Here is a 27,315-nt window from a genome sequence, read left to right on the forward strand (position 1 = left end):
TAAAAGGGGGTGAGAAATCTTTTATATTCTTAATTTTAAAATGCAAATGCATAAATGACCAGTCAAAAGAAAAATTAACCCCTAAACTAGTTCCAGAGATCGAATGTAGTTTTCCCGTATTAGATATTTAAAATTTTGTTTGTGTTATCTCCCATTAACAGACGCAATTTAATTGAATATGATTATTGACTTGTTAATATTTCTATTTTGAATCTGCTCTTCTGTGGTTATCATGACCCAACTAGTATAAAGTAATTTTAGTAATTCTGCTTAGACTGAAGAAGCAATTCATGAATTTCCTAGTCTTGAGTCTTTTCCTGGTGACTTACAAGTAGCAGTCTTCCTAAATGGAGAACGCTGCTCTGCTGTCAATCAGCATTTATTAGGTACCTCCATAGTGTCAGGCTCTGTGTCACTTAAAAGTTGATATTCTTTCTCTAAAGTGGTCACTCGATCGTATGGGGACTCAAGTTTATGACTGGAAATATTCAGGTGACTCCTTCCTGACTAGACAAGAAGAATAAGAGAGATAGTTGATACATAAATCTCCTTCGTTTTCTTTTTCCTCCAAACTGAAAACCCATGGCATTTAGCAGGAAGTGAATTTTTAAAAATGAAAATTTATTTCCCTATTGCAAATTATATTTCTCCTAGAATTCCAGATATCAGACATATCCCCCCATTAGCAGCCATTTAGACATATATTTTCATGAGGTAGTATTAGAATTTTTCTTTTTTTATGAAAAAATTTTCTTGGAAATTGGAATAATTAATTTTGCTTCCTCTAGTTCACTTCCGGCAAGTAAACTGATTAGAATTCTTCGAATGTCTGATCCTGAAAGAGGACAAACTACGTTGCCTTTCCGACCTGTGTCTCAAGGAGAAGAAGAAGACCGGGGTTGATTTACTGTGGCTGACTGTGCCACACCCTCATGTTGAAAGACGTGTAAGGGGAGACGCCTGGGACTATGGGAAATAAAATGAAACTGAAGACATTCTGCGGTGAAGGACTCACTCATGTATCTGACACAATAAGCCCAGAAGACCGGCCACAGCCCGCAATTTAAAATTATAATTACTTTGCTTTGAGAAAATCAACTTCATAGTACTGGTTTTAGATCTTTTTGTTTGTTATTTTAACCATCTACTTTTATAGATTCTTTTTCAGAAGTTTAAAATTTTGTACATATGTACATGTACATATCTGTTTAGTTTGGGTTCATTTCTATAGTATTTTGTAAGAATTAAAATAAACATTTGATCACCCAGTTATATTTAGTTTTGCTTTTCCAGAATATTACATTATTCTCACTGCAGGGGGTGGGGCAGCGCCCAGACGGGCTGTGAACAGGGACCAGTTTACAGTAGATTCATTGTCTGTTTTGTGCTTATTAATGAGGAGGGACCTACACAGAACTGTAGGAACTTTGGTCACAATCTCTGCAGAGGTCATTTTTAACCCTAGAGATACAATTGCAGATTTGGACGGTAGTTTTAATTATTGTGTTTCATCACATTTAAGATGCTCTCTATTAAGGCACGTTCTCGGAGCTTTACTAAAGCACTGCCAATCCTGACACGGTGTCTTTCTCTGAGTCCCTTAACCATCATCCACCCTAAGTGTCCAGCCTGTGTCGGAACTGGGTTATGACCCACTGGTGCACCCTGACCTGCAGCGTGATTGCTTGCTTGCTTTAAAGTCCCGCAGTTTGCAGTCCAAAGCGTCTCAGGCTCTGGCTCAGCCGAGCGAGGACACAGGCCAGAGGCCCTGTGCAGACCAGGCTGGGGAGAGGGCTGGGGAAATTGGGGCAGAGGTCAGCTCCCCCTGGAGCAGAGAAGCAGCTGGGAGCCAAAGGCCCAGCTGCTGCTAGGGAGCTGATGTCAGTTACAAGACACACCCTGATTTTAGAGTTGTTAAAAAGTGTGCTTCTTAGAATGATAAAATATAGCCTGTTGTAAGCAACGGTATTTATGAACCTTTTTTTAAAGAAAACATGAGTAGAACTCCTTGCATTCTCTATGTTTGATACTAGGATTAGTGCTAACCTTTTTAAAAAGACGTGGCTATCCAACAAGAAGAATGCCCTATATTGCTAGCAATAAATATTTGTGAAATTGAAAGGAAGTATTTTAAGAAAAAGACAGTTATTTTAAAAGCAGCGACACTTCTGTAGTTACTGAGAAAAACTGGATTTTGTTTGTGGTGAGGGGAGAGAGTCTAATTTAGTCTTAAGTTGAGATCCATTGGTAAATGAGAAGTCCAGAAACTGTGCTTTTCTAATCTTAAGAATTTACAGAAAGAGAAAACGTGTGCCGCATGTTTTAAACATCCTCCACTAACAATACAAAGTCTGATTTTTTTTAAAGGTACATTTATAATTAATTCATTTGTATCAAAACTATTTTAACATACATGTGCTTTTTCAAATAAAAAAAAAAATGAAGTAGAATATACCAAATGCATAAACTTTTATTCGCTAAACAATTTCAGTGTCTGAATTTTTGTGATAGTTTTTTAATGTTGTGCTTCTTAATACAGAATGGGAAGTAGACTGCTCAGGTATCCAGGCATCTCTTGTTGAGTTGAAGATTATTCATTGCTTTGGCCTCACAAAGTTTTGCTTTCAACTATCATAAGTGAAAATATTTTCAATTAATATTCTAATTAATGGTAATATTAATTGGAATAAAAAGAAATTGCTTTTTTGAAATATGTGTAACTTCTAAAAATAAAACTTTAAATTTATCTGTAGTTAAAGTCATCCTTTTGTGAATTGGGGAAGATATTATAAGTGACAGAATCAAGCCTCTTCATGAATAGTGACTTGAATACTTCATAGAGATGACTCTTCTACCCCTGGTTTTATCAGCAGGGCAGGTGTGACTGAACTGAGTCGTGAAGTCCTGGGAAACAAAGAAGAAATGCTGCTTTGGACTTTTAAATCCTACCTTCTCGTAACTTTGGGTTAGACATGATTAAAATCGTTCTTAAAAATGACAAATGTGATTAGTTTTAATAAACCAACATTTAAGGAATATTGTTACTCATACTGATCATCAACACTACAGATTCAGGCACTGCATTCTTCTGAAGTATTTTCCAAATTTTCCCTTCTCCCTTCCTCCCACTCCCTGGTGCCTTTTTGCATGTCTTCAAAGTGTCTGGGCTGTTTGTATATGGAGACCGAAATGCTTCAATTCTGCATAAGAAACTGTTGCCTGGGACTCACAAACTGGATCAGAATTGTTGCTGACTATGGTGAAAACCAGGTGATCCAGAGTGTCTGCTTAGAAGTTTCCCTGAATGCGAATTAGACGTGGTAAAAATTAGTACAAATTATGTCCTGAGTCAATAATTTCCTGGTTAGATTTTTGACTTGTTTATTCATCTGCTTAGAGGCCTATACTTTGCATAACTCAGATTTTCAGAAGAATTGGTTTGAAACCTAGAGTTCTAAAAGTTTAAACAGTTATTGATATTTCATAACTTGAACTAAATGCCTGTGGACTTGAAGGTATATCAAAATATATTTTGATATATCTTTGAAGAGTTTTGTTCTTTAAAGAGTGAATATAAATTAGTTGTTTCTTTGAGTCAGCAAATGAAATTTTCTTAATTTTATATAATATTGATACCTAGCCTATTTCATTTTGGCTCTGACATCTGGATAGAATCCACAGATACTAAAGCGGCCTGAGAATACTCACTAATCTTCAAGCTTAAGGGGCCTTTTGCTGCCTAAGTTTTCTTCAGTTTAAGGATACAGAGATTAATTCATTAACATGAGTAAGTTCCTGCCATGTGCTAGGGACTATTTTAAGCACTGGGAATCTGACTGTAATACGAAATCTGCCCTCATGGAGCTTAAAGTCTAGTTAGAGAAACATTATACCATGTATTATATCAGATTATGGTAATTGCTGTGAATAATAATAAAGCAGAATAAGGAGTTGAGAGTGGAAGGGAGTGGTATTTTGGATGAAGTATTAAGGAAAGACTTTGCAGAAGGTAATGTTTAAGCAGAGGCCTGACACAAGCGATAGAAGAGCCATGGAAAGATGTAGGGTTGACAGTTCCAGGCAGAAGAAGTGAGTGCAAAGACCTTAAGGTGAGAATGAACTTCATGTCCAAAAATCTCAAGGCCAGAGCTTAGCATAGGGAATGAGGTTCAGAGGCAAAGAAGTAAGATGGTTCAGGTCCTAGGCAGGTTTTCAGACCTGGTCTGGTAAGCATTTTCAAAGAATCCCTCTGGCTGCTGTGTGAATAGGTTAGGATTAGAGTTGAGCAAACATGGAAAGAGCAAGCAATCTGGAGGCTTTTGCAGTGATCCAGGTCAGAGGTCATGGGGACTTGGACCAGAGTGGTCGAGATAGAAGTGTTCAGATTCGAAGTCCAGAGGCAGTGAGACTTGCTGATGATAATACAGTTGACGCTTGAACAACACACGGGTTAGGGGCAGTCAAAAATCCGAGTTTAATTTATGGTTGGCCCTCCATATACGCGGTTCCTCCTGTCTCCCTTGCGCATCTGTTGATGGGGTAGCACTGTAATATTTACTATTGAAAAAAGTCCGCCTATAAGTGCACCCGTACAGTTTGAATCTGTACTGTTCAAGGGCCAGCTGTACTGTAGAGTTGTGAGAGGAATCAAGGACCATTGGCCTGGGGTCTGGGGCCTACAAAACCGCACGACTGGTGGTGTCATTCACAGAGCTAGGGAAGATGCGGCTGTGGAGAGCTGGGGCGGCTGTGGAGGAGAGCGATGGATGGCTGGTGGGGAGACGTATGGCAGCTCTGATCTGAGCAGGCAGCGTTTGAGACAACCATTTAGTTAATCGGGTATTTGATGGGTAACTTTACGTTGGTAAATGTAAGAACTTGGGAAACAATAACATAAGGTAAGAGTCTCGAGATCTATATTTCGCCTGCAAAATACTGGGAAGAACCCAAATTGCATGCCCAAAATATATGGGAAACTGAATTGCTTACACAAAAGGACCTAAGGGAACAGTGTGTCATTTTATTTAGAAGCTCTAATTGACTGTCATTTTCTCACTAAACCCCTACACATCTGGTGCGGTAAGGCTCTCTGAAGAAGTCTATTTAAGCGTGTGTTTTACCTCCTGACATGGTTTCCAGCGGTGTGGAGGAAATCAGCATCTGGCCTCTTTAAGAAAGTGGTTCATGTTATTCATCTAGAGACTGTGATCCTGAATGAGGGAACTACAGGGAAAAGGAAGCCTTAAAGCAATATGATTCCCTTTTAAAAACAATTTAGAGTTATTTAAGAAATAAAAAAGAGGAAATATGGAAACTTAGGTCTTCTAAACGCAGAAAGAGTTCAGGCTAGAATAAAAGTAAGACATTTGGGGGCATTTTCCTTTCAGAACAGCAGCAGGAGTTAAAGAGCCAATTAACATGGTAACCAAAAGAGTAGCTGAGTATAAGCTGGAACTGATAGAACCCAGGCCCACTTGAATGATGAGAGGATGCCCACAGCTGGTCCTTTCTGAAGGGACCACAGGCTGGGAGGGACCCTGAGGTTCCTGAGGATGCCCGTTGCTGAGGGGCGTGTGTGTGTTTAAACGGAACTCAGTTACAGAAGTTGTGTTAAACACACCCTTCAAACAAACAAAACAACTAATACTAAACTTTCTTTGGGTTATTTGTATGGAAATATGTTAATATAAATGTTTCAGACATTACATGAAATTTCTAAACATCTTATATGTTCTGGTATAATGTTATAAGTCATAATTCTAGTTATTACTTTAAAATGCATATCTCAGAAATAACTGAATTTCCTTGTCAATTGCATTATTATGAACTTTCATCAGATCTTTAACCGTGGTCATTTTTAAGTCTTTTGTCATTTACAGACAGTTCTGGGTGTACTCTGATGCTTTTGCAAAAATGTTCCTATAAAAGGGTTTTATCTTCAAGGAATTCATGGAAAAGACTCTGACAAGTACAGGTTTCTGGTAACTGACTGTACTGCTGAACTGAATGAATAAGCATTTTCAGAACTCTAATGGAAAACTGATGAACTCATAAAAGTGCTAACAAAAGATCAAGATGAAAAAAAAATTAATTACATGGGACTGAGTGAACCGATGAGGATGATTATAATTTTTGTGACTTTCTGTTTGAATAAAAAAAAAAAAATCCCACAAGGACTCAGAGGCAAAAAATATACAAATCAATGTTCACTGCAAAGTAAAGAAGCTGTTACACTGGAGGATTACTGGACTGACAGTAATATGACATATGTCATATGACAGTATGAGTGTGTTTCGTGTTTGGTAATTGCAATCATTGTTGCTTTTGTTGTGGTCATCCATTTACAATGCTTGGTGTTAGTCTGTTTATCTCTTGTAAACATAAAATACAGTATGTGTGAGTGTGTGAAAAAAAAACAAAAAAAAACACACCCTTCAGTTCATGGCTCACCTTCATCTCTGGTCCATGCCGTACTTATTTCCTTTCACCTCCTGTCTTCATTCCCTGACCCAGATTGTATTTTCTGAAGATGACCACAACAAGAGATCCCTTCTGTGTCCTTCCAAAACCTTGCCTTGCAGAGTCTAATTCCCTTCTTAAACTAGACAGATTTGTATCTCACTTATAACCATTAGAATGACAGCAGAAATGTGTAACTTCCAAGGCTAAGTCAGAAAAGGCAATGAAGAGAAGCGGAAGTCCCACCCTGGTCTCTAGAACACTCGTGCTGGATCCCTGTGCCACCATGGAAGCAGTCTGACTTCCCTGAGGCTACCACACCATGAGGAAGCCTGAACTAGACTAGCCTGTGTGGGGAAACCCCACGGAGAAGCCCTGGGACTACATGAAGAGAGGTGCCCAGCCACCGTCAGCTGCTCCAACTCCCAAGTCCCCCATCTCACTACAACCGCAATAGACCTCCCAAGCCAGAACTGCCCAACAGAGTCCTTCCTGACATCCTGGGCCAAACAACCATGAGAGATAATACAATAATTATTATTTCAAGCCATTAAATTTTGGGGTGATTTGTCACATAGCATTAGTAACAAACAGATTTAGGTATCTGAAAAAAAGAGTACCCAAACAAAAATAAATATAAACCATGTGGCACTGGCTGGAAGGACCTTGCGGAGGGTTAGCGTCACAAACGCATGAGTCCAAAGGGCCTTGAGGAAGATGCTACTGGAAGCCTAAAGGGCCTTGGGGAGAGTGTTAGCAGAAACTTAAGACTTTCAAGGATGCTCTTGGTGACAGCTAAAAGAAAGTAAGGAAAATGCCATCGGAAGCAGGAGCAAAGGGGACCCTTGTTATGTAGCGGTGGAAAGTTGGCATCACTGATGCCACAGTAACATTGAAAGTAGGAAATGTACCTAATAAACTGGTGATCTAGCTGAAGACATGTGCAGGCAGAATGTGAAAAGTACCTCCTGGCTTCTTGCTGCCTATGACAAAATGTGAGAGGGGAGAGATGAACTAAAGAGCAAGCAGTTACATATAAGGAGCCATGTTTTATTCCCACACTCTTCCAGACGACAGCTGATTTTTAAACTATAGAGTGGCTTCAGTGCAAAATTAAATCCAGGGTAGAACTGTAAGACCCTTGGTTAGGACCTCAGAAAGATCTAAGGCAGTGCTTTTAGACCTTTTCAGACAGAAAAAGGGCCTTTTTCTTTTTTTGGTGGGTGGGGGGGCAGGACTGGCTTTAATTGTGTTGAGAAAGGAAAGTGGCTGTGATATGAAAGACTTAATGAGGTTAGAAATCTAGAAGGAAATGGAGCGGGACTGGATTACCAGGAGGAATGAAGGCAGCCGTCAGAGAGAACGGGGACCTCCCTGTGCAACCTCCAGGCCAAACAGAGGGAATCCACTCAGGGCCCACACGTGGTGGGCAGGGGCCAGCAGCCAATCTTAGAACCACATCTGTCATCGTTACGCAGAGCAAGGGGAAGGTGTCATCACGGGGCCATGGAGGGGGCTCCACCCACAGCCGGGGGGCACTGGGAGTGCCCACCCCACTGCCAATCAACCTCATCAGTCGCGGTGACAGCTGGCCTGCTCCCTCATGGCTGCCTCTCTGGGGGGCAAGTGGATGCAGGGGCTGCAGACGAAGGCCCATGGGCCGTGTGACAAGGACACCTGCCGAGACAGGGCCCCATGCATGTGAGGAGGCCAGTGTGGCTGGGGGGGTCATTGGTGGGGTGTGGGGGACAGGCTTCCTGGGCTGGGCTCCCCAGCCTCGGTTCATCCTTGCCGAGCTGCGAGTGTGAAAAGGCCTTTATCTAAGGCGTGACTTTCAGCTCCTCTCCATTAAAGAACAGGCTTCTAAGAATATTAGGGGTGTTGTTCCTTAGTAATCACACAGTGAGCCCCTTCTAATGGAGTGGATTTTATAAATTGATACATAAAAAACCCTTAAGAGTTTTTTTTTTTTTTTTTTTAAAGAATTGTATCAGCTTAGACTGAAAGAGACAGTACAAAAATGAAAAGAAGGTATTGGACTCCTGAACTTTTATGGGCAGGCAGTAGGCAGAGAAAACTACTCAGCTATAAACAGACTACTTTTTTTTTTTTTTTTATAAAAAAGGAAGGCTAACTCAGAGGGTAGAAACAAGAACACAAAATGCAGAGCCAAAAGCCATGGAGAACAATCTGCAGAAAATAGGACTCAGCCCTAATCAAGGAAGTTACCCGTGTACCGGGTATCCAGGTGTACCCGGCTAGATTTCAGAATTGCTATGGACCAGAGACTGCTGTGAGCTTTCCAGTTTCCCCTTTTTTGAAAGTGTGTCTCTACTGCAGTTATACTTCACCTGTCCCAACATTCTATGTTGTGTAAGGGGGAAAAGGAGCAATAATTACCCATTGGGTTCACAGGCCTTTGGATCAAAAAGAATGGTACTCAGCGTGCTGTACCTGATGAACCACATCTGAGGAGCCTGTAGACGATGAGATTTGGGGCCTCCAGCCTGACCCTGAAGTCATAATGGGGTAAGACTTTTGTGGTTGCCTGGGAGCAGGTGAGTGCATTTCGTATGTGGAAGAGATGTGAATTGTGGCTACGGGGCAGACTGTGGCTGATCGTTTTCCAGAGAGGGTGGAAACAACATCTCTCCTGTTCTTCTAGAAACTTGTTGTAACCTATCAAGACATAGAGTTTAATTTCCTTCTTGACTATGACTAGGTTTGTGACTTTGTTGTAACCAATAGAATGCTGGCGAAGTGTTACTTCATGACTATTGAGGCTAGGTCAGGAAAGAATATGAAACTTCCAGTTTCTTCGCAGGAATACTTGTGCTGGAGACCTGAACCATCAGGCAAGTAGTACGACTGCTCTGAGGCCTCCATGCTGTGAGGAAGAACAAACTAGCCCATGTGGAAAAGCCCTGAGGCTGGAAGAAGAGAGATGCCCTCTCAACTCCCAGCTGCTCCAGGCACCTGTTGCAGCTCAAGCTTCCATGTGACTGCAACTGCACGAGACACCCCCAGCTAGAATCATCCAGGTGAACCTTCTCAAATTCCAGACCCACAGAAGCCATGAGGAATAATAAAATGATTGCTTCTGTTTTAAGCCATCACATTTTGGGGATAAGATGTTGTGATGCACACCCTGGAAACAATTCCAATGTGATATTTGCTTTTATTTTATGTGCCTTTTGTGTACTTTTGCGAGAATGTCTTTTTCATTTATATGTATTATACGGTGCAATAGATTTTATTGTTTCTTTTTTCCCTTTCAGCCTTGTAAAAACATGTGCTTGTTGCTGTGTGTACATCAGTTTCCAGCTGAAGCCTGGTACGCCACAGGGTGCGTGCACCACGTCTTACCTAGTCCTCTAGTCGTGAACCATTAGGTTGCCTCCAGGCCCCACCCCAGAAACAGAGTTGTCACGGACATCCTGGGACAAGTCCCCATACATCCTCCTGTGAGGGCTTCTTGGGGCAACACACCCAGGAGTGGAAATGCTGGGTCAGAGGGCATATGTACACTAATTCTAACCAATACCGCTGGACCGCTGTCAGGACCCTGCCCCAGTCGACACTAGCAGAGCAGAGAAGACTAAAACAAGCACAAAACAAGATGTCTGTTTGCTGGCCCAATTTCTACACTGTATTTATTTATTTACCAGTGAGTCTGCGGCAGGGTTTGTTTTTCATGAGTGCCCCAAGTACCCACGTGGCTCACTTCCTTCACTTGGGTCTTCCATCAGTGTCACCTAACCAGCCTATAGGAAATAGCCACTGCTGCATCCCATCACTCTCCCTCCTTCTCTATTTGCTGTGCTTTTCTTCATAGTTCTTACAATTCGACATGTGTGTGTGTGTGTGTTTATTGTTTATTGTCTGTCTCCTCCCGCACGAATGGTGTTGGGTGCACAGAGGGTGATCAGTGAAAATTTGCTATGAATTCATTGCCTGGAGCTTGACTTAACCAAGTGCCTTTCCAAGGAGTCTCCCCAGCTCCTCACCCCACCCCGCCCTCAGAGGAGAGCATATTGGGAGGCACAGAACACCTCTCCTTTGGACTCACCAAGCGCAGGGGTTAAGGGCACCAGGACATCCTATTAGCACTTAGGACTGTTCTCTCTGGGGGCAGAAGTTTGTTTCTGTCGGGGTTTCGGGTACCGTCGTTGCCCTGAATGTTTGTGGGGTGGTTTGCTCGCTCCCGGTTTCTTGCTGAATGGATGAATGGAATCATCAGGCCCTACTCTGTGGTCTCATTTAATGATCCTAAGACAGACAAAGGAGGAGTATTTAGAAAAAAAGGCGCTCCATAAAAAGTGAATAAGTTAGCACTGTACTGTCTGATACAATAACTACTGGCTACACGTGGCAAATTAAATTTAAAATGAAATGAAAAATGCAGTCCCTCAGTCACACTAGCTGAACTGGAAGTGCTCAAAGGTCACATGTAGCCAGTGTAGGTACAGATGTTTCCATCATCCGAGAAAGTTCTACTGGACAGCACTGTAGAAAGAAACGGTCTCATTCAGGCTTGTTCTGAAAACGCAGGCCCGCCTTTAGAGTTCTTGATGGAATCTCTCTGCCTTCCTTCCTCAAGCTTAAAAGGGTCAGGATTTTGTTCCACCGTGAAAACAACGAGTACACTTTTGATTTGGAAAGACAGCTTTTTGGAGGACGTTTCTCAGCCAGCGAAGTGTGTCCTCCACATAGTTGTGTAAAACATAGTGCGTGGCTAGCACCAGTCACACTGAGAAGACGTGTATTGTCAGATGAGAATGAGCAAGTTTTATGTTTTATTTAAACTTTACACGCCATATTAATTGTCCCTCTTTTGAGGGCCAGGATGAAGCATTGGGAAGTTGCTTTTTTCCCTTTGGTTGTCACTAATTCTTTGAATTCCCAAGTTGTGTGTTCAAAGGTAAATTTAGTAAGTTGTTGCCATGGACCCTTGACAATTATGAACATCTGTTTCAAACTTAAAATTCTGAGATAAGAACTGAGGGAAAAAGTCAAATGTTATAAATTTATTTGGGACATCTATTGCCACCTCTTTGGAAGCCTTTGAAAATTCAAGCAAAATCAATACACATACATCTTTTTTTTTTTACTTTCAATAAATAATATCTTTGAGTATATGTATATATAGATAGATATATTTAATTAATGAGTCATTTAGCAGTGTTTTTAAGTTTTATACTGCATTAATTCCAACACAGCTCTTTCCAGATTCATAGGATGCAAATGAGGTAAGAATTAAGGCAAACCTAAAAGGCATGCAAATTTCGTACATTTATATTCACTGATAATACAAGCTCTTGTGTGTGGACCACACAGAGGAGTCAAGGGCCCCTCTGGGTGTCTGTCCAGTACTATTTTACAGGAGAATGGTGACACAGCTTATAATTCAGTTACATTACCGTGAGGGTTTCAGTGCTACTAACATTATGTAATCAAGGAGACACGAGCATTAGCAAAACATGAACAAGAAATCATATAACTCTTTGCAGCACATTTCTGCCCAGGCTTTGGAGGAGGAAGGTTTTTTTTTAATGAAATGATATCACACATATCACATTGTGGCAGGTTGTTTGTTTTATAATATATGCTTTTAAAATTCATTAGCAAATGACATTCTCATGCACACAAGTGTTTCAAACACAAGAAGCAAGTCCATTTATAGGTAGTCCAAGCAATATTTGTGTGTGTATGTGTGTGTGTGCGTGTATGTGTGTGTGTATGTGTGTGTGTGTGTGTGTGTGTGTGTGTGTGTGTGTTAATAGCTGCAGACTGAATGGAACATTGAGACTTTTGTGCAGTCCATAGCGTTGACCTCTGCTCATTTCTGAATGTCGCATTGCAGAAGTAATACGATGGAAGGGTCGCTCTTTGCAGCTTCTTTGAATTCATCCAATGTAATCTGGTCGTCTTTGTTCTTATCCATCTTGCTGAAAATCTTGTCTACTCGCTGCTCAGGCGTGAGGCCATCCTCATTCATTTTCATCATGATCACGGTGCCCACCATTTTGTAGATAGCCTTGGGAAAACAGGAAACAGACCGTAAAGTTCTCCTATGATAGGGTAAAGAATTTAAATTGACTTCAAAGGACTCCTTAAATGGTTTAATGTAAGATAGTGGTGTAATCAAGCCTGTGTGAGTCTCATGACCAATTGGATAGAGAAGAATTTCATGTGATCCCCAGGTTTCTGACTGGAGGAAGTGATTAGGAAGAGTAGTGGTGAGATCAAGAATAACGGATTAGGAACAGGTTCAGGAAGGAAAATGATGAGCTCAGTTTTAAACATTCTGAGTTTGAGGTCAGATGAGAGGCAACAAGCTCTGCTCCTTGGAGATTTAGGAAAAGATGAAGTGTGGTCCCAATTTACAATCTGTTAAGAAAGCAAGCAAGGTGGGCCAGTAAAATTTAGCCCCGAAAGAAGTTAGTTTAGGGGGATCTGTGAATCAGGGGCTCTGTTCATAAGTCAAAGAACAGAGTAGGAAGATTCCATTTTCCAGTTCAATTAATTGTGCATAATTAATTCTCCAAATGGGAATTAAATGTAGAAATGAGTTTCTTTCTTAGGAAAGTGCCTTAAAAAAATAAATGCTCATCTACACAAAGACCTGCAGGGGAATATTCATAGCAGCTTTTTAAATAATGGCCCCAAAGTGAAAACAGCACAAATGCTCATCAACTGGTAAACAGATAAACAAAATATGACATATCTGTACAACTGAATACTATTTTAGCAACAAAAAGGAATGAAATACTGATACATGCTATAACATAGATAAACCTCAAAAAAAAAAAAAGCCAGATATAAAAGGCCGAACGTATATTCTACGATTCCATTTATATGAAATGTCCAGAAAGACAAATCCATAGAGACAAAGAAGAAGGGTAGTTTCCAGAGTGTGGGGGTACCAACAGGCATGAGGGACCTTATTGGTTGAATTAAAATATTCTAAAATTGGATTACGGTGATAGCTGCATACTTCGGTAACTTTACTAAAAATCATTGAACTGTAAAGCTAAAATGGGTGAAGTTATGGCCTGTTAATTATAACTCAATAAAGTTTTAAAGAATGCCAATTAGAAAGAGTAAACCATAACAAGAGTTTCACTGAACAAGTAAAATGTCTATTGAGATAAAATATATTTTGTTTGCTCATTTTTGTAACTAGAGTGTGTTGATTTATGGTAGAAAAAAATCTAGGACATTTGACTTTAAAAGAAGCAGACTGTTGGGACTTCCCTGGTGGTCCAATGGTTAAGACTCTATGCTCCCAATGCAGGGGGCACGGGTTCGATCCCTGGTTGGGGAACTAAGATCCCGCATGCAGCATGGTGCAACCAAAAAAAAAAAAAAAAGAATCAGACTATTGAAATTTCATTTGAGGGACAATTGGTAGAGGGGGTCCTGATTAACCTAGAAGCCTGAGTGGTATGTGAGGGAAAAGCAGACATGCCTGGACTTTAAAAAAGAGACAGATGGGTCATACTCTCACTCTGTCCTCCGAAGGGTGAAATGAAAAGGGCTTAAAGGAGCAATGGGTAGAAAGGCTGTTAGCACGACAAATGCACCATTGATGAAGACACGGCAGAAAGAAATGTAAACCCAAAAAGTCCACCCTGGACCACATCTCACAACTCTGAACATGGCCAGGTCTCATTAACCGTATCCAAGATGCAGCCCTGCAATTGGGATCATGAACATGACAACCAGGAAATGACGTTCCAGACGCAGACTCACACTTCACACCAACCTAGGCCAAGGGCATGTCAGGCTCAGAACTAAGCATGAACGTGTTCCCTGACAAATGTAAGGAATCCCTGTCAGCACATATGCTTCATGGGGTACTCCGGCATGCAACGAAATACGTAGCACTGTCTTCTCTGAAAAAAGGATGTGTTATCACAGGTGCTTTCCCAGGAAGAAATAACTGTCTCAAGTACTCTCTTATTCAACCAAAACTTGTGGACCCGTTAGGCCTGTGCCCAACACTTCAGGGCAGATGCACTGTCCTTCATTGGGGTTACGTGGCCCTTGCTGGTCTCTCCTCGCACTGACCCTCCCCCGTCACAGCACCTGCCTCACTCTGCTGTCATTGCCTGATCACTTGTGTGGATGCAGGCCCTTGTGTCAGTGAGCTCCTCCAGGGTGGGCACTTGTGTCTCTTCACGTCTGTCTCCCCTCCACCTTGCAGGAGGTTGGCGCCTGCAGAAAAGCTGACTACAGGCTACAGGAGCCTAGAGGGTGGTGGGCAACTCTGGGGTGAAGTGGGCCAAGAAGCCTTCTTGGACGTGGCAAGATAACCTAGACCTTGAAGTGTGAGAGGATTTGGATGGGCCCAGAGCCCTGAAGGACATTCCAGGGGAAAAGCATGGCCAGCTGTGCGTGTGCAAGAGTGAGGGGCCCCAGATGGACAGTGAGGCCGGAGCAGACATGCAAGCAAACAGATGCTGGCTGGGCCAGCTGTCAGAGACCTGTGTGCCTGTGCCTGGCACAGGGGAACTGCTCTGTAAAGCCTTTTGATCAAATGAATGAGCAGCTCCTGGAGCACAGAGATGCTGTAAAGACTGTATCAGTTATTGATACCTTGGTTCTGGAAAGGTAGCTCAGCAAAAAGGAACCTAGAGGCCAGAAAGGGTGCCAGGGCGCAGGTGCAAAGGGCCAGAAGTTGGTGAAAATACCAGAGGTGGAGAAGGGGAGCCACATGCAGAGGGAACATGAAGGTGACACGGCTGATTAGAAGGAAAGAAGCTGAGAGTTGAGGCGGATGGTATTTCCAAGGGAGACAGAGCCTCGAGAGCTAACTGCCGGTTACTGAGCATTTCCTACATGAGAGGAAGCGTGCCATGTGCTTAATCGTTACCACAGACTTGGGGGGTAGGTTTTATTACCTTTATTTTTTCACCAAGACACTGAGGCTCTGGTGCCCTCAAAGCCCTATAGCCAGGAAAGCAGCAACGCCAGGCCTGACCCTTGCTGCTGTTGGGTTTTCCAATCTACTTGGGAAGGTAAGTGGGTACCAAAGGGAGAAAAGGGACTAAAGATGCCAAGGGAGGGTGGGTAAGTGGCAGGCAGGGCTCCAGAGGCCTCAGGAGGAGCGAACTGCGCTGGGGAGCCGCCCCAGGGGAGGAGAGCGAGCGTAGCATGGTGGGCATCTGGGGATTTGGTCACTTGGGTTTTGGCTACTGTTTCTTCCCATCAGCCCCCAGTTTTCACTTGGGGATCCACCCTCCCTGAATCTCAGCTCCGTGATCTAGACGGGGCCTCACCCCAGCTCCAGGATGGGACACTTGGCTCTGGCCTGTGGCAAGTGGTGCCTTTCCCCCCTTGGGTCACACTGGTCAGTGCAGAGGTGGACACACATGCTAAGACAGTCAGTCAGAGAAAAGGCACTGATTCATTCATCAGTAATTGGGTGCCCGCCAGGCTCCAGGAATGTTCTGGTTCTAGGGATACAGCAGCGAGCGAGCAGAGTACTCTCTTTACAGCGCTTGCGTTCTACCATATGAGGTTATTTGGGGCAGTGATAAACGCTGTGACAAAAAATCATGTTGGTAAGAGGTTAGATGGCCCTGGGGTGGCGCATGGGCACTCTTTGCGGAGGGGAACGCAGGGAGGAAGGCCTGCTGGGAGGTGAGATGAGGGCACAGCCCTGAGTGGAGTGAGGGGCCCGGGGAAGGGCCCTGGGCAGAGAGAGAGGACATCAAGGCCCTCACGTGAGGCTGCGTGTTCCGGGAAGACCAGGAAAGCCCAGGCATCTCGAGCGCAGTGTGTAGGGAGGGGTGTGGAAGGTTAAGGTCAGAGCAGTGGGCAGGGGGTCCTGGGATGTCTGCACAGGCAGCTGAGAAAGATGCCTCTTCCCATGGATTGATGGGAACCTGGGGGCCGCGGGCAGGATCTCGTGCTGTTGGAGGAATGGACAGTGGAGGGAGTTGGTCTGAGTCAGAGGGCGGCGTCCAGAAGGGCAGAGCTAACACACGGGCTGGAGAAACTGAGTCCTGATACCATCCTTTGCACCCACTAGGCTCACATTTATGGGAGATGTCACACTGTGATCATGGCTGGCTGAAATGGCGATTGACAGCCAGGGCCCAGCAGCTTGGACCTGTGACATTTCCCAGTGCCTCGACGGAGCAAGGGAGCAGGGACGGAGAAGTCAAGGCCCGGCAGGTCTCCTGGCTGGGGGGTGAAGGGAGCTGCCGTAGGCCTGCGCCCCAGGGAGCCTCTTCCCAGGGGTCTGCCCGCCGTGTGCCCACAGCAGCCCCGGTCCTGACCACATCCCAGGGCCCGCCGCCTCACCTCAATGATCTCCAGCATCTCCACGCGGGTGATCTTGCCGTCGCCATCCAGGTCGTACATGTTGAAGGCCCAGTTCAGCTTCTGCTCAAAGCTGCCCCTGGAGGTGATGGAGAGCGCGCAGATGAACTCTCGGAAGTCGATGGTGCCGTCCCCGTTCTTGTCGAAGGTCCGGAAGGCGTGCTGGGCGAACTTGGAGGCGTCTCCATACGGGAAGAACTGCAGAGCAAAACACACAAGGTCAGGCGTCGGGAGGGGACGAATCACAGGCCCCCGAGTCAAAGACCACCGCTCGCTTGCTTTCTGCTCACAGCCCGGGCTCGCCCAGCCACCCGGGACTGGGGACAGGCTCAGCTGCCCGGACAGGGTCTGGCCCAACGCGCAAGGCCAAGGGCTGGCACAGGGAGGCCATCCGCCCGGGTGTCCTCGCTCCCAGGCCCCTCGCTCTCTCCGGTGGGTGAGGCTGGGGACACTTCTGGGTTGGCGGGGCCTGAACTGGGGCCGCTAGGATTCCACATCTGCGGCTTCGGAGCCGACTTCTCTCCCGCACGGGGCGGTGCTACCTGGATTTCCACGTGCCTCCGGGTGTGACAATCCAGGTCCACTGTGCGCGGGGCCCGAGCGACATGACCCCGACCTCCGGCCAGCGGCTCCCCCGTCCCCAGCCCGCAACCGTCTCCCTGGGTGAGGGTCCAGGGTGTGACTTCTTCTTACGGGCACTTTTTTTTCTGGCAGATCATTTAAGAGCCACTAAAAATAGGACATGACTGGGCTTATTTCTGAGAGACGTAAAGAGGTGACTTCTCAGAGCCGACGGGGAGCCGTAGGAGACCCAGGATGGGCACAGGAAGGGGAGGAGGGGCAGATCCCACAGGTGGTGAGAACACGGAGCCCGAGGCGGTGGCCGCGGCCCCAGACGCGCATCTGGGCCGGTGACACGCAGCAGGGATCTCGGTCTGATACCTGACCTTCTGTCCCAGCAAAGCTAAAGGACATTCTCCAGGTGGAGCGCAGGAAACCAGCAAACAACCCTCACCCCATCCCCAAAACAAAACCAAAGCGCACCACGTGGTGTTTTAAAGCAGAGAAGGTGTGTATGTGTTTCTGGACGAATAAATCCCGCAACTACAAAATCCAAAGCAGATTCCTGAGGATGCGACCGGGGCTCCTGTTCCTGCGTAGGTGTTGCCGCTTGCTAAGTGGGCGGGGCTGGCCGCACACAGACGGCCGGCATCGTGGCCTCTCTGGGCTGTGTCCTCTTTCTCGCCGTACATCCTGACCTGGGACTTGAGCTTGGCTAACCACTCCTCCTACACTGAGAAGCACACTGGACAATAGAAAATTTCCCTCCAGAAGCAAAATAAACATTTCATGTCAGGAGCCAATACAGGCGGGCCAAGGACAAGGTAAATGTTCCAGACGAGGAGCTGACTTCGGCTTGTATTTCAGTAGCTCCCACTTCCAGGTGCCAGGACCCGTTCTGGTTGCTGCTGCTGTGTGAGAAACCACCCCAAAACTTAGTGGCTGGAAACTGCACGACTCATTAATCTCAGAAAGTAAAAATCTGACAGTGTCTTCTAATCAAAGAACTTATTCTGTGACTACGAGCTTCACGTACTCTGAACTGTTCTTTACTCGTAACTCTTAGGACACCAAATGTGTGTGGGCGTGTTTTATTATTTTCCCCTCGCAACAACCAGTTTTCCAACTGGCTGGACACCAGATGGGTATCTTACAGTTCAATTCAATTCTGACCCCAACTGCCTGGAGTTACAGCAGACCCCAGAGGGTAAGGGTTCAGCCCCACAAGACTGCGCCCACCTTAAACGCCAGTCACAAGTCCCAGGTTGCCACCTGTTCCTCTGAGAGACCTGCTACAAAGTTGGAGGATTCCCACAGCCCCTCCTCAGGTTGGATAATTTGCTAGAACGACTCACAAAATTCAGGAAGGCACTTTATTTACTACTACCAGTTTGTTATAAGGTTACAACCCAACGGAGGAGATGCAGAGAGCAAGGTGTGGGCATGGGGATGTGTGGAGCTTCTGTGCCCTCTCTGGGTGCACCGCCCTCCCAGCCCCTGGATGCGTTCACCAGCCTGGAAGCTCCCCCAGCCCCGTAGTTTGAGGGTTTTTATTGCAGTTTCATTATGTAGGCATAATTGATTAAATCATTGGCCATTGGTGATTGAACTCAATCTCCAGACCCTTTCTCCTCCCCAGAGGTCAGGGTTGGAGCTGAAAGTCCCAATTCTCTAATCTGCCATTGTCTTTCTGGGACCAGCCCCCCTCCCAACCCTGCCCCAGTCCTGAAGCTAGGGGTCCCCCAGCCACCAGTTATCTCATTAACATACAAAAGACACTGTTATCACTCCAGAGATTCCAAGAGTCTTAGAAGCTTTTGTGTCAGGAACCGGGGACTAAGACCAAATATGTATTTCTTATTCTCTCTCAATATCATATGTGCCCTGTGCATGAGTGGTCTTCATCTCTCTCTAGGGGTGTGCTGTTTGCTGTTGTGTCACCTGCTTCACGTTCAGTGGTCTTGGGCAGAGCGGGTACCTGTGAAATAGCCCAAGAACAGAGCAGAGTGAGCCCCCTGGTGGATTCCCAAGTCTCCTTAGGGATGTTTAGCCATCAGCCTTTCTACACGCAATGACATGAGGCCACTGGGTATAATTTTTCTCCATCCATGTAGGTTTCTGGCGATGTAATGCTTTACCCATCTTATACCTCACAGCAGACTTTTAAGTTGAGGGCTATCTGACAGTTTTATCTAAAAATAACTGGGCACCTTAGGTCAGTATATTAAAAATTAATTTAGATCAGGAAGGCCTCGAGAAAAGAATCGATTGTACATTTTGAGCTATAAAAGTTACATGTGCCTTGCCGAAGGTCTATTTACTGACTTTTATAGCCAACATGTTTACTTTGGAAGAACTGAGTGTGTGATCAAGAGCCCTCAGATACCTGGAGGGGTTATTTCCTTTAGAAAATTCATCCTATCATGTTCCGAGTACTTCGAGTTTTTCTAATCAGGGGAATGATCCTTCTTTTGATGAAATAATTCAACTCTGGATGGGTCATCACAGAAAAATGAAGCCATACTCCCTTCAGTCTCTGTAGGAGGAAATCAGGGTCTTGAACTCATATTCACGTCTCTTGGAGGAAAATAGTGCCTGAGAAGTACAAGTATTTGGGGGGTATTGTTGCTTGCGGGGTGTTTTGTTTTATTTTTAAAATTCAATGTATTTTGCTTCAACTCCTGCATTAAATATTGGTGTGGAAATAATTTTTGGTGGTCTTAATAATCTAAACCTTTTAATATAATAGAAAAAAAGAATGGTGAGGTTGAAATTTTTTAATATATATAATTATATATATTTCACTTACTTCTTTGTAGTTCAGGCTGCTATTAAAAACTATCACAGACTGGGTAGCTAATAAACAACAGACATTTATTTCTTATAGTTCTGGAGGCTAGAAGTCCAAGATCAGGGTGCCAGCATGGTCGGGTACTGGTGAGGGCCCTCTTCTTCATTGCAGACTGTCGACTTCTTGCTGTGTCCTCACATAGTGGAAGGTGCAAGGGCACTCTGTGGGGTAAGGGCACTAATCTCATTCATGAGGGCTCTACCCTCATGATCTAAGCACCTCCCAAAGGCCCTACCTCCTAATACCATCATTTTGGGTATTAAGTTTCAACATATGGATTTTGGGGACACACAAACATTCAACCAATAGCAACTTGTTTGAAAGAAAATAAATTTAGTTATGAAAATTTTCAGAAACTGTATTAGATAATCTAACATAGCTAATCTTCAATAAGTTTCCAGCCTCTCTTTTATGCCTATGTACACACGCACACAGAGTTTTTCTACTTTTGGTCAAAAATGTTATATCAAGTGTATCCTATATTTCCATTAAAAGGAAAAGAAATCTTCAGCTGGGAAGCAGCTGCAAATGGTCAGTTAATGCCTGCTGATGTGAACCCAGGCCCCCAGCCAGGAGCCCTTCTGACCCCAGAAGCTGTGTGGTATGGTTCCTGGAGAAATCCTTTGGGGTTTGGCACCTGTGGGGCAGCCTGTCGTCCTGAGGGTGCCCGAGAGAAGGCTCCTCTTTGAAGGGCAGGGTTTGGGAGTGGAGCAGTGTTTGCTCCAGGTTCTGGCCAGCAGAGCCCTAGGCTTAATTCTGGGGGTGTCAGTGAGCTGGCCAGTCCCCCAGGCTCCCTGGCTGGGGGTGATGGGTGGCTGGGCAAGTGCCCTGGAGGCAGTCTTCCCAGGACTCCCTACAGCCTGTTTTCTCAGGTCCTGTCCTTGCCCCTGTGCAGCCCACAGCCCTTTTGCTCTGACACTTGGGGGGCTCAGAGCCTAGTAGCAGAAGGTGGGGCCAGAAAGTAGACCCTCTGTCCCTGGTGAATTCTGGCCCTGCTGATGAGACCCTGACCCCGAGGCCACACAGTGATGTGTCCCCATCCTACCACAGGGACAATCCTGTGCTCCGGTTACACTCTGAGGGAACGGGCTCTAGAGGCTGCTGGCCTCGGGTGGGACCAGGACCCAGCTACAAGGTGTAGCATGATGTCTGTAAGAAAATGTCACCCTGGTGCTGAAAACCAACTCACAGGTGAATTTTAGGGGCCTGTCCTGTTTCTTTTTTTTTTCTTTTCCAAATTCTGCCTAAGTATAGGCATTTTCTTTTTTTAAATATTTATTTATTTATTTGGCTGTGTCAGGTCTTAGTTGCGGCACGCGGGATCTTCACTGCAGCATGTGGGATCTTTCACTGCAGCATGTGGGATCTTCACTGTGGCATGCGGGATCTTTCATTGCAGCATGTGGGCGCTCTAGTTGTGGCGCACCGGCTTAGTTGCCCTGCCGCATGTGGGATCTTAGTTCCCCGACCAGGCATCGAACCGGCGTCCCCTGCATTGGAAGGCGGATTCTTAACCACTGGACCAGCAGGGAAGTCCCCCTGCCCTGTTTCTAACGGGGGCAGGATCGCCTGTTTGTGGAAGGCAGATGGAATCACCCGCGGATCATAAGTGCCCTGTGCTTTCCTGCCTCTGTCTTTGCCCACAAGGCGCCCTTTGTCTGTTGGACCCTCGCCTACCGCTCAGTTCTATCTCCTCCTCGTCATCTGAAGTGGAGCCCGGATGCCACCTCCTGCAGGGCCCTTCTCTGCAAACGCAGCCTGATGTCAACCCCTCTCTCCTTGCGTCCCAGTTATCTTTGCACATGCGGCTTTCCTCTGCCGGACCACACGTTCCTTGCTTCGCTCAGCTCCGTGTTCTCTGCACAATCTTTGTTCACCAAGTGAAGGGGCCTTTGCTAGATGATCTTATGAGTTTGAAACTTAACAAAAATTTAGTGTGTGGTCCCCTTCCCCCACCTAATATTCAGGCGGCTGATAATTCATTGCTCTTCATCATAGTTTAGGAAAGGTCTCAGAGTCTGAAACTTTCTGGGATTACACAAGCCTACACTGTATCCCCCTGTATTCCACATCCTTACTTGGAACTGACAAATGTGCAGGAGAGGAAAACCCCAGGAAATGCCCGTGGACTTGTGTCTCTCCCCAGGGAGGCAGTAGGAGAATTTGCACAAATTAACCTGCCTGTTCCAAAGCCACAGCAGAGGTTTTCCTTGCAGATAGTGAGCCAAAGCCCCACGTTTCCATCTTTTCAATAATCTATCCAGTTGTGAATACTAAAAGGTTTGTTTCCTTAAGAGATGGTGAATGACCCCAGACACCTCATGCTGAATATGCGTCTGTACCCGCAGGCCCTCCACCCGCAGTGCAGCACAGGTGGCTGCATTAAGAAACGGCCTCAAAACACTGTGCTTCCATCCCCCACTCCATCCCTCTGCACCATCTTGCTGCGTATAGTTCATCCTTCTAGAAGTTGTACTAAGTTCCGAGAAAACATTGTAACATTTCCCATGGATCCTTCCCCTCTCGCAGTGTCACTGGTGCCTGCCTCAATTTGATGGAGAATGCAGGTCCCCTAGAAGTTCTCTGCCCAACCTTCCGGTTGGGGGAGTTTTCACAAGCATGGTCTTGCCCCACTGTGACGGCTGACATGGCGGTGTCAGGAGGGAGTGTCAATAAGACTGCCAAGGAGGACGGTCTCTCTCCAGCTCCCAGCTGATGCTGGGCAGCCCTCGGACCTCAGACTAGATTTCTGCCCATTAGTCTGCCTGAAATAGGGCTCATGATGGGATCAGAGAACAGAAGACCTCTCTGCTGCTCATTGTCCTGGAGAGGTCTGCCATCCAGTCCCTCACAAGACACAGCCCCTTTTAAAATGTCCTCACTCAGGTCAGTTCTGTTTTCCTTTGTTCTCAAATGTCAGAAGCCTATATTGTCTGGCTTATGAACCCACCAACAGAATCCCCTCCCCAAGGGTGGAGTGGTAATAGGGAAGAACAAATCTGGCTCCACATTGGATCTGTTTCTTTTCCTTTAACCTTTCTATTCTATTGCTTTTTGTTACAAGTTAATCATTAAAGGGATGTTGCCTGTGGCTTAAAGTAACAGAATGGCCCACCTCCAGGAACCCTGCCTCCCTTGCCTGAGCATTAAGCTAAAATACCTTTGTTTAAGCTCACAGGAAACATCCTGACCAGGCCCACCTGTGATTGGATTCAGGAAAGAAGAAATTAACGCATCCCCTCTGGAGTCTGGTCTGGCTGCAACCAGGAAATATTTGCAACAACTTACCAGCTTTTTTACTTTACTTCCTCACCTTCCCTTCTTTGTTCTATAAAGGAAACCAAGCATCCAAACGGAGCAAAATGGTTCTTAGGGACACTAGTCCAGCATCTTCTCGGTCTGCTGGCTTTCTGAATAAAGTCACTATTCTTTGTCCAACAACCCATCTCTCGATGAGTTGGCCTGTCGTGCAGCGAGCAGGATGAGCTTGGACTCGGTAGCAGAGTCTTTCTCTACTGCACCCCTGAACTATCGCTACTCTGCTTCCAAGGTCATCTCCCCTCACCTCTGCTGGAATTAGCTAGAGGCCTCCTCTGGGTAGCCTGGCTCAGTACCGCCTTTCCAGGCCCTGCTACTAGAATAGTTGTTATCGTTTCATGAGGGCCTATCAGGGAGCGAGGCCCTAGGCAGGTCCTTTTCATGTGCTGCCTCAGAGGGTCCTTCAACACGTTTAGGACTTGAGGACCATCGTTCTGCGTTATGTAACTGGCATAAGGTCATACCACTAAGTGGGGTAGGTGGGCTGGGACCAAACCCAGCTCGGTCTGCAGACACTGCCTCTCCTGCACCTGCCAAGTCCGCCTGGCCTTCAGCACCGACATGGAGCTGCAATCCACCTCCTGCACCAGGATCTGGAAAGGCTCTGCCCGTCTCACCCACCTCTCTGCTTCCTTCTCCCCACGTGCACCTCCTGCTTTGCACTGGGCTCACGGGAGCCTCGACCTTTGTCATCAAGGCTGGGCCAGGTCACAACAGGCCCACAGGGAGCAGGCACCCACTATTAGGGACAAAGGAGGCAAACACCTGCCCCTCACAGGGAAGATCCCCTCATCTCCAGGCAGCAGGGAAGGCTGGGCCAGGGGGTTGGGGACCGTGGCCCCTAGCTCTGGGGCAGGTGCCGCCGTGGAGGGAGAAGTGCCAACCAAGCCCGAGTCCGAGGATTGCAGTCAACCTCCTGGACCTTGGCTATGTCTCAGCTCGGCGCTGATACTCCGTCTTCCCCCCGGGGCTGCAGGAGCGTGGTGTCCTTGAGAGAAAGCAGGACCCACCTCAGGCTCACGAGAGGCAGAAGTGAGAGGTGAACCAAGTTCTGTCTCGTTCTGTGATATTAACTAAGTCAGTTAACCCATCTGAGCCTCAGTTTCCTCATCCACAAACCATGGCAATAATACTTAATACCTATCACGTAGAACTGCCGTGAGATGCAGTGGGGACGGCACGTGTGGAAGCCCTCTGAGGCCGCAAGGAGCTGGGCCCCTGGGGGTCGGAGGCTGCTCCCTCACCTCCGTTTTCCCCTCAGGGCTGCCGAGATGCATCCGTCCCCTGATGCTCGCAGAGGACACCTGGGTGAGCAGGTGGTTAGCGGTGGGGTCTCAGCACACATGCCCAGGGCTACCGGTCAAGCTGGTGTCCTTGACGATTAACTTGGTATTTGATTTTGGCTTTAGGCTCATCACGCCCCCGAGCCCTCACAAGTCCAGAGGGAACTTTTCACACCCAAGTTGACTCATGCCCACTTCCCATAACTGCCAATAGCATCTAATTGTCCTCAGGACAAGAAACAAAATTATCCCCAAGCCTCCGTGTCCAGTTTCTGGTCCACTCCTCTGCCCTCCGGGCTTCTTTCACTACCTGGGACCTTGCTGGACTCTCTACCACAGCTGTGGGACCTTTGCCATGTTTTTCTCTTTGTCTGGAATGCTCCTTTTCTGCCCCAGCCCAGTTAATGCCTGTTCCTTCTTTAGACCTTGCTTCAGTCTTCATGTTCAGAACGCCTTCTCTGAGCTGAGGTCGGAACCCCCATTACACACATGCACATCACCAAGTCTCGCCCTTGGTAACATTTATCCTCATTGTGAAGAAATGTTCCTGGCATTGCTTGTGGATTATAAGCTAAATAGAGGCAGGGAGTGGCCTGGTTTTGCCCATCGCTGTGATCCCTGGTGCCTAGTACAGGGCCAGGCACACAGGAGGTGTCGGATGAACACGTGACTCAGCACAGCAGGTCTTTTTCAAGCCTGAGGAGACAGCAGCAAATCTACCCAAAGACCAGTAAAAGGCTTGAAATGTGTTCCGAAGGTTGTCTTAAGTCAGCTATGCTAAAGAAGGCTCTCCATTTGGCCTTAAAACTTGTCATTCCCATGACTGCTTTAGCCGGTGATGCGTGAGGGTATGAAACATCCCCAGAGCAGAACATGCACTTGGCCATATGGATGGGAAAAGGAGAGAGAGATTTCCCCTTAATTAGAAATGGCGAATCCAAAAACTGTTTTCTGCCAAAGTATTCATTCAGCAGATACTCCCAGAAGCCAGGTTAGTGCCAGGCTCTATGCTGAGCTCTGTGTGGGCGGGAGGGAGGGTGAGGAGGGGCAACGAGTAAAATATAAGATCCGGTCCCTGCCCTCAAGCAGATGTAACAAATCAAAGGTAGATGCAGCCCAAAATATGAGCTGCCTTCCACATGTGGGCTCTCTGGAAGGAGGTTAAAGACACAGCCACCTTACCCCGCCCCCATGGGGTCACCCAGATCCTGAGGTCACGTCTCAGAGCCGCCCCTTCTCTTGTCCTCTGGGGGACAATATCCATTTTCTACAGTCACGGGTCCCTCAGGACTGCAGTCTTTATTATGAGACAACCACTATTAGCTCATGGTTCTTGTATAACTGCATCTACTTGAGAAGAAAATTAGTCCTGAACTACATTTCTAGAGAAGGGGTTTTGCCCCATGGGTCAGGGGAAGCAATTTTCATTTACGTCCTCGACAGGTCCCTCTACATGCATATTGTCCCAAGAAGGTCATAAACTCCCAGAGAAGTTCTGTTATCTTTCTATGGAAAACAAGACACAGGCAGTAGAAATCTAGACTGCTCACTAGTTTTCAGGTCTCCCTCACTTTAGAATTCTCACCATGAGAAAAGTCAAAATTGCCCCTTCTTTAAGGGAAATCCTATGCTTTGCTCTTTATTGTATCCTCACTGGTTTTAGATTAGGATCTGTTATGCTGCCGCTGCTTTATAAATGCTTAGGGTGGATAAGGAAGCAACTCGTTGCAGAGGAGTGGATGCTGGGTTGTGACAGGGTGTCTAGTTGTGACTAAACTCAAGTCACTTTGGACTTCCATTTCCCTGGATACAAAATGAGGGGATAAATCAGATAAGCTTCAAAATTCCTTTTAGCTATCATGTTTTATTTATTTTTCTGAATCTGGAAGTAAAATATTGAAAAAAGAAAAAGAAGAAAAAAGAAAGTAATGAATTTGGCAAATGGGTGATACTTTCATGATTTTGGATTTGTTGTTAACCAAAGCACCTACTGCCCCCTTGTGTTGGTATGTCCTAATTACAGGATCAAACTTTGAAGGGTGAATATATCTACAAGTATATCTATATCTAAATCTACATCTATATCTGTATCTGTACCTACATCTATCTATGTATCTTTATGTCATATCTATATTTGTATCTCTATCTCTATATCTAGATTATATCTCTACTTCTATAATATCTATCTCTATTTCCATCTATATCTCTATATCATATCTCAATCTATCTTTATTTCTATAAATATATAGAAATATATTTTTACCTCTATATATTTATATATAGATATAATATATATTTACCTCTATATCTAGATTATATATATTTATTTACCTCTATATCTAGATTATATCTCTATAACATATCTATCTATATTTCTATCTATATATCTTTATCTCTATCTCTGTGACTTTTCTATCTCTCATCTGTCTATCTCTTTGTATTTTATCCCTATTTCTAGCTCTTTATCATACCTCTGTCTCCATCTGTATCTCTGCTGGAAGCGTTACAGAC

General features: G+C 45.5%; 2 protein-coding genes across 3 annotated transcripts in view; one reads left to right on the forward strand and one right to left on the reverse strand.

The window, feature by feature from the left end:
* SMC6 (structural maintenance of chromosomes 6) overlaps positions 1-2,746 on the forward strand; it is a 76,952-nt gene extending 74,206 nt beyond the window's left edge. For both annotated transcript variants that reach the window (XM_082426423.1, XM_082426424.1), the window contains one exon: positions 789-2,746. In XM_082426423.1, coding sequence (XP_082282549.1) covers positions 789-903 — 115 coding nt within the window. In that variant the 3' untranslated portion in view covers positions 904-2,746. The remainder of the gene's footprint in view (positions 1-788) is intronic.
* An 8,725-nt stretch (positions 2,747-11,471) lies between these two features.
* The window catches only part of VSNL1 (visinin like 1), a 100,626-nt gene continuing 84,782 nt past the window's right edge, over positions 11,472-27,315 (reverse strand). Inside the window, exons 3-4 of the mRNA XM_082426455.1 lie at positions 16,774-16,989; positions 11,472-12,496 (exon numbers count right to left, since the gene is read on the reverse strand). Coding sequence (XP_082282581.1) covers positions 12,299-12,496; positions 16,774-16,989 — 414 coding nt within the window. The 3' untranslated portion in view covers positions 11,472-12,298. The remainder of the gene's footprint in view (positions 12,497-16,773; positions 16,990-27,315) is intronic.

The sequence above is a fragment of the Balaenoptera physalus genome, assembly GCF_965194825.1.
Source record: "Balaenoptera physalus genome assembly, chromosome: 15".
Taxonomy (NCBI): Eukaryota; Metazoa; Chordata; class Mammalia; order Artiodactyla; family Balaenopteridae; genus Balaenoptera; species Balaenoptera physalus.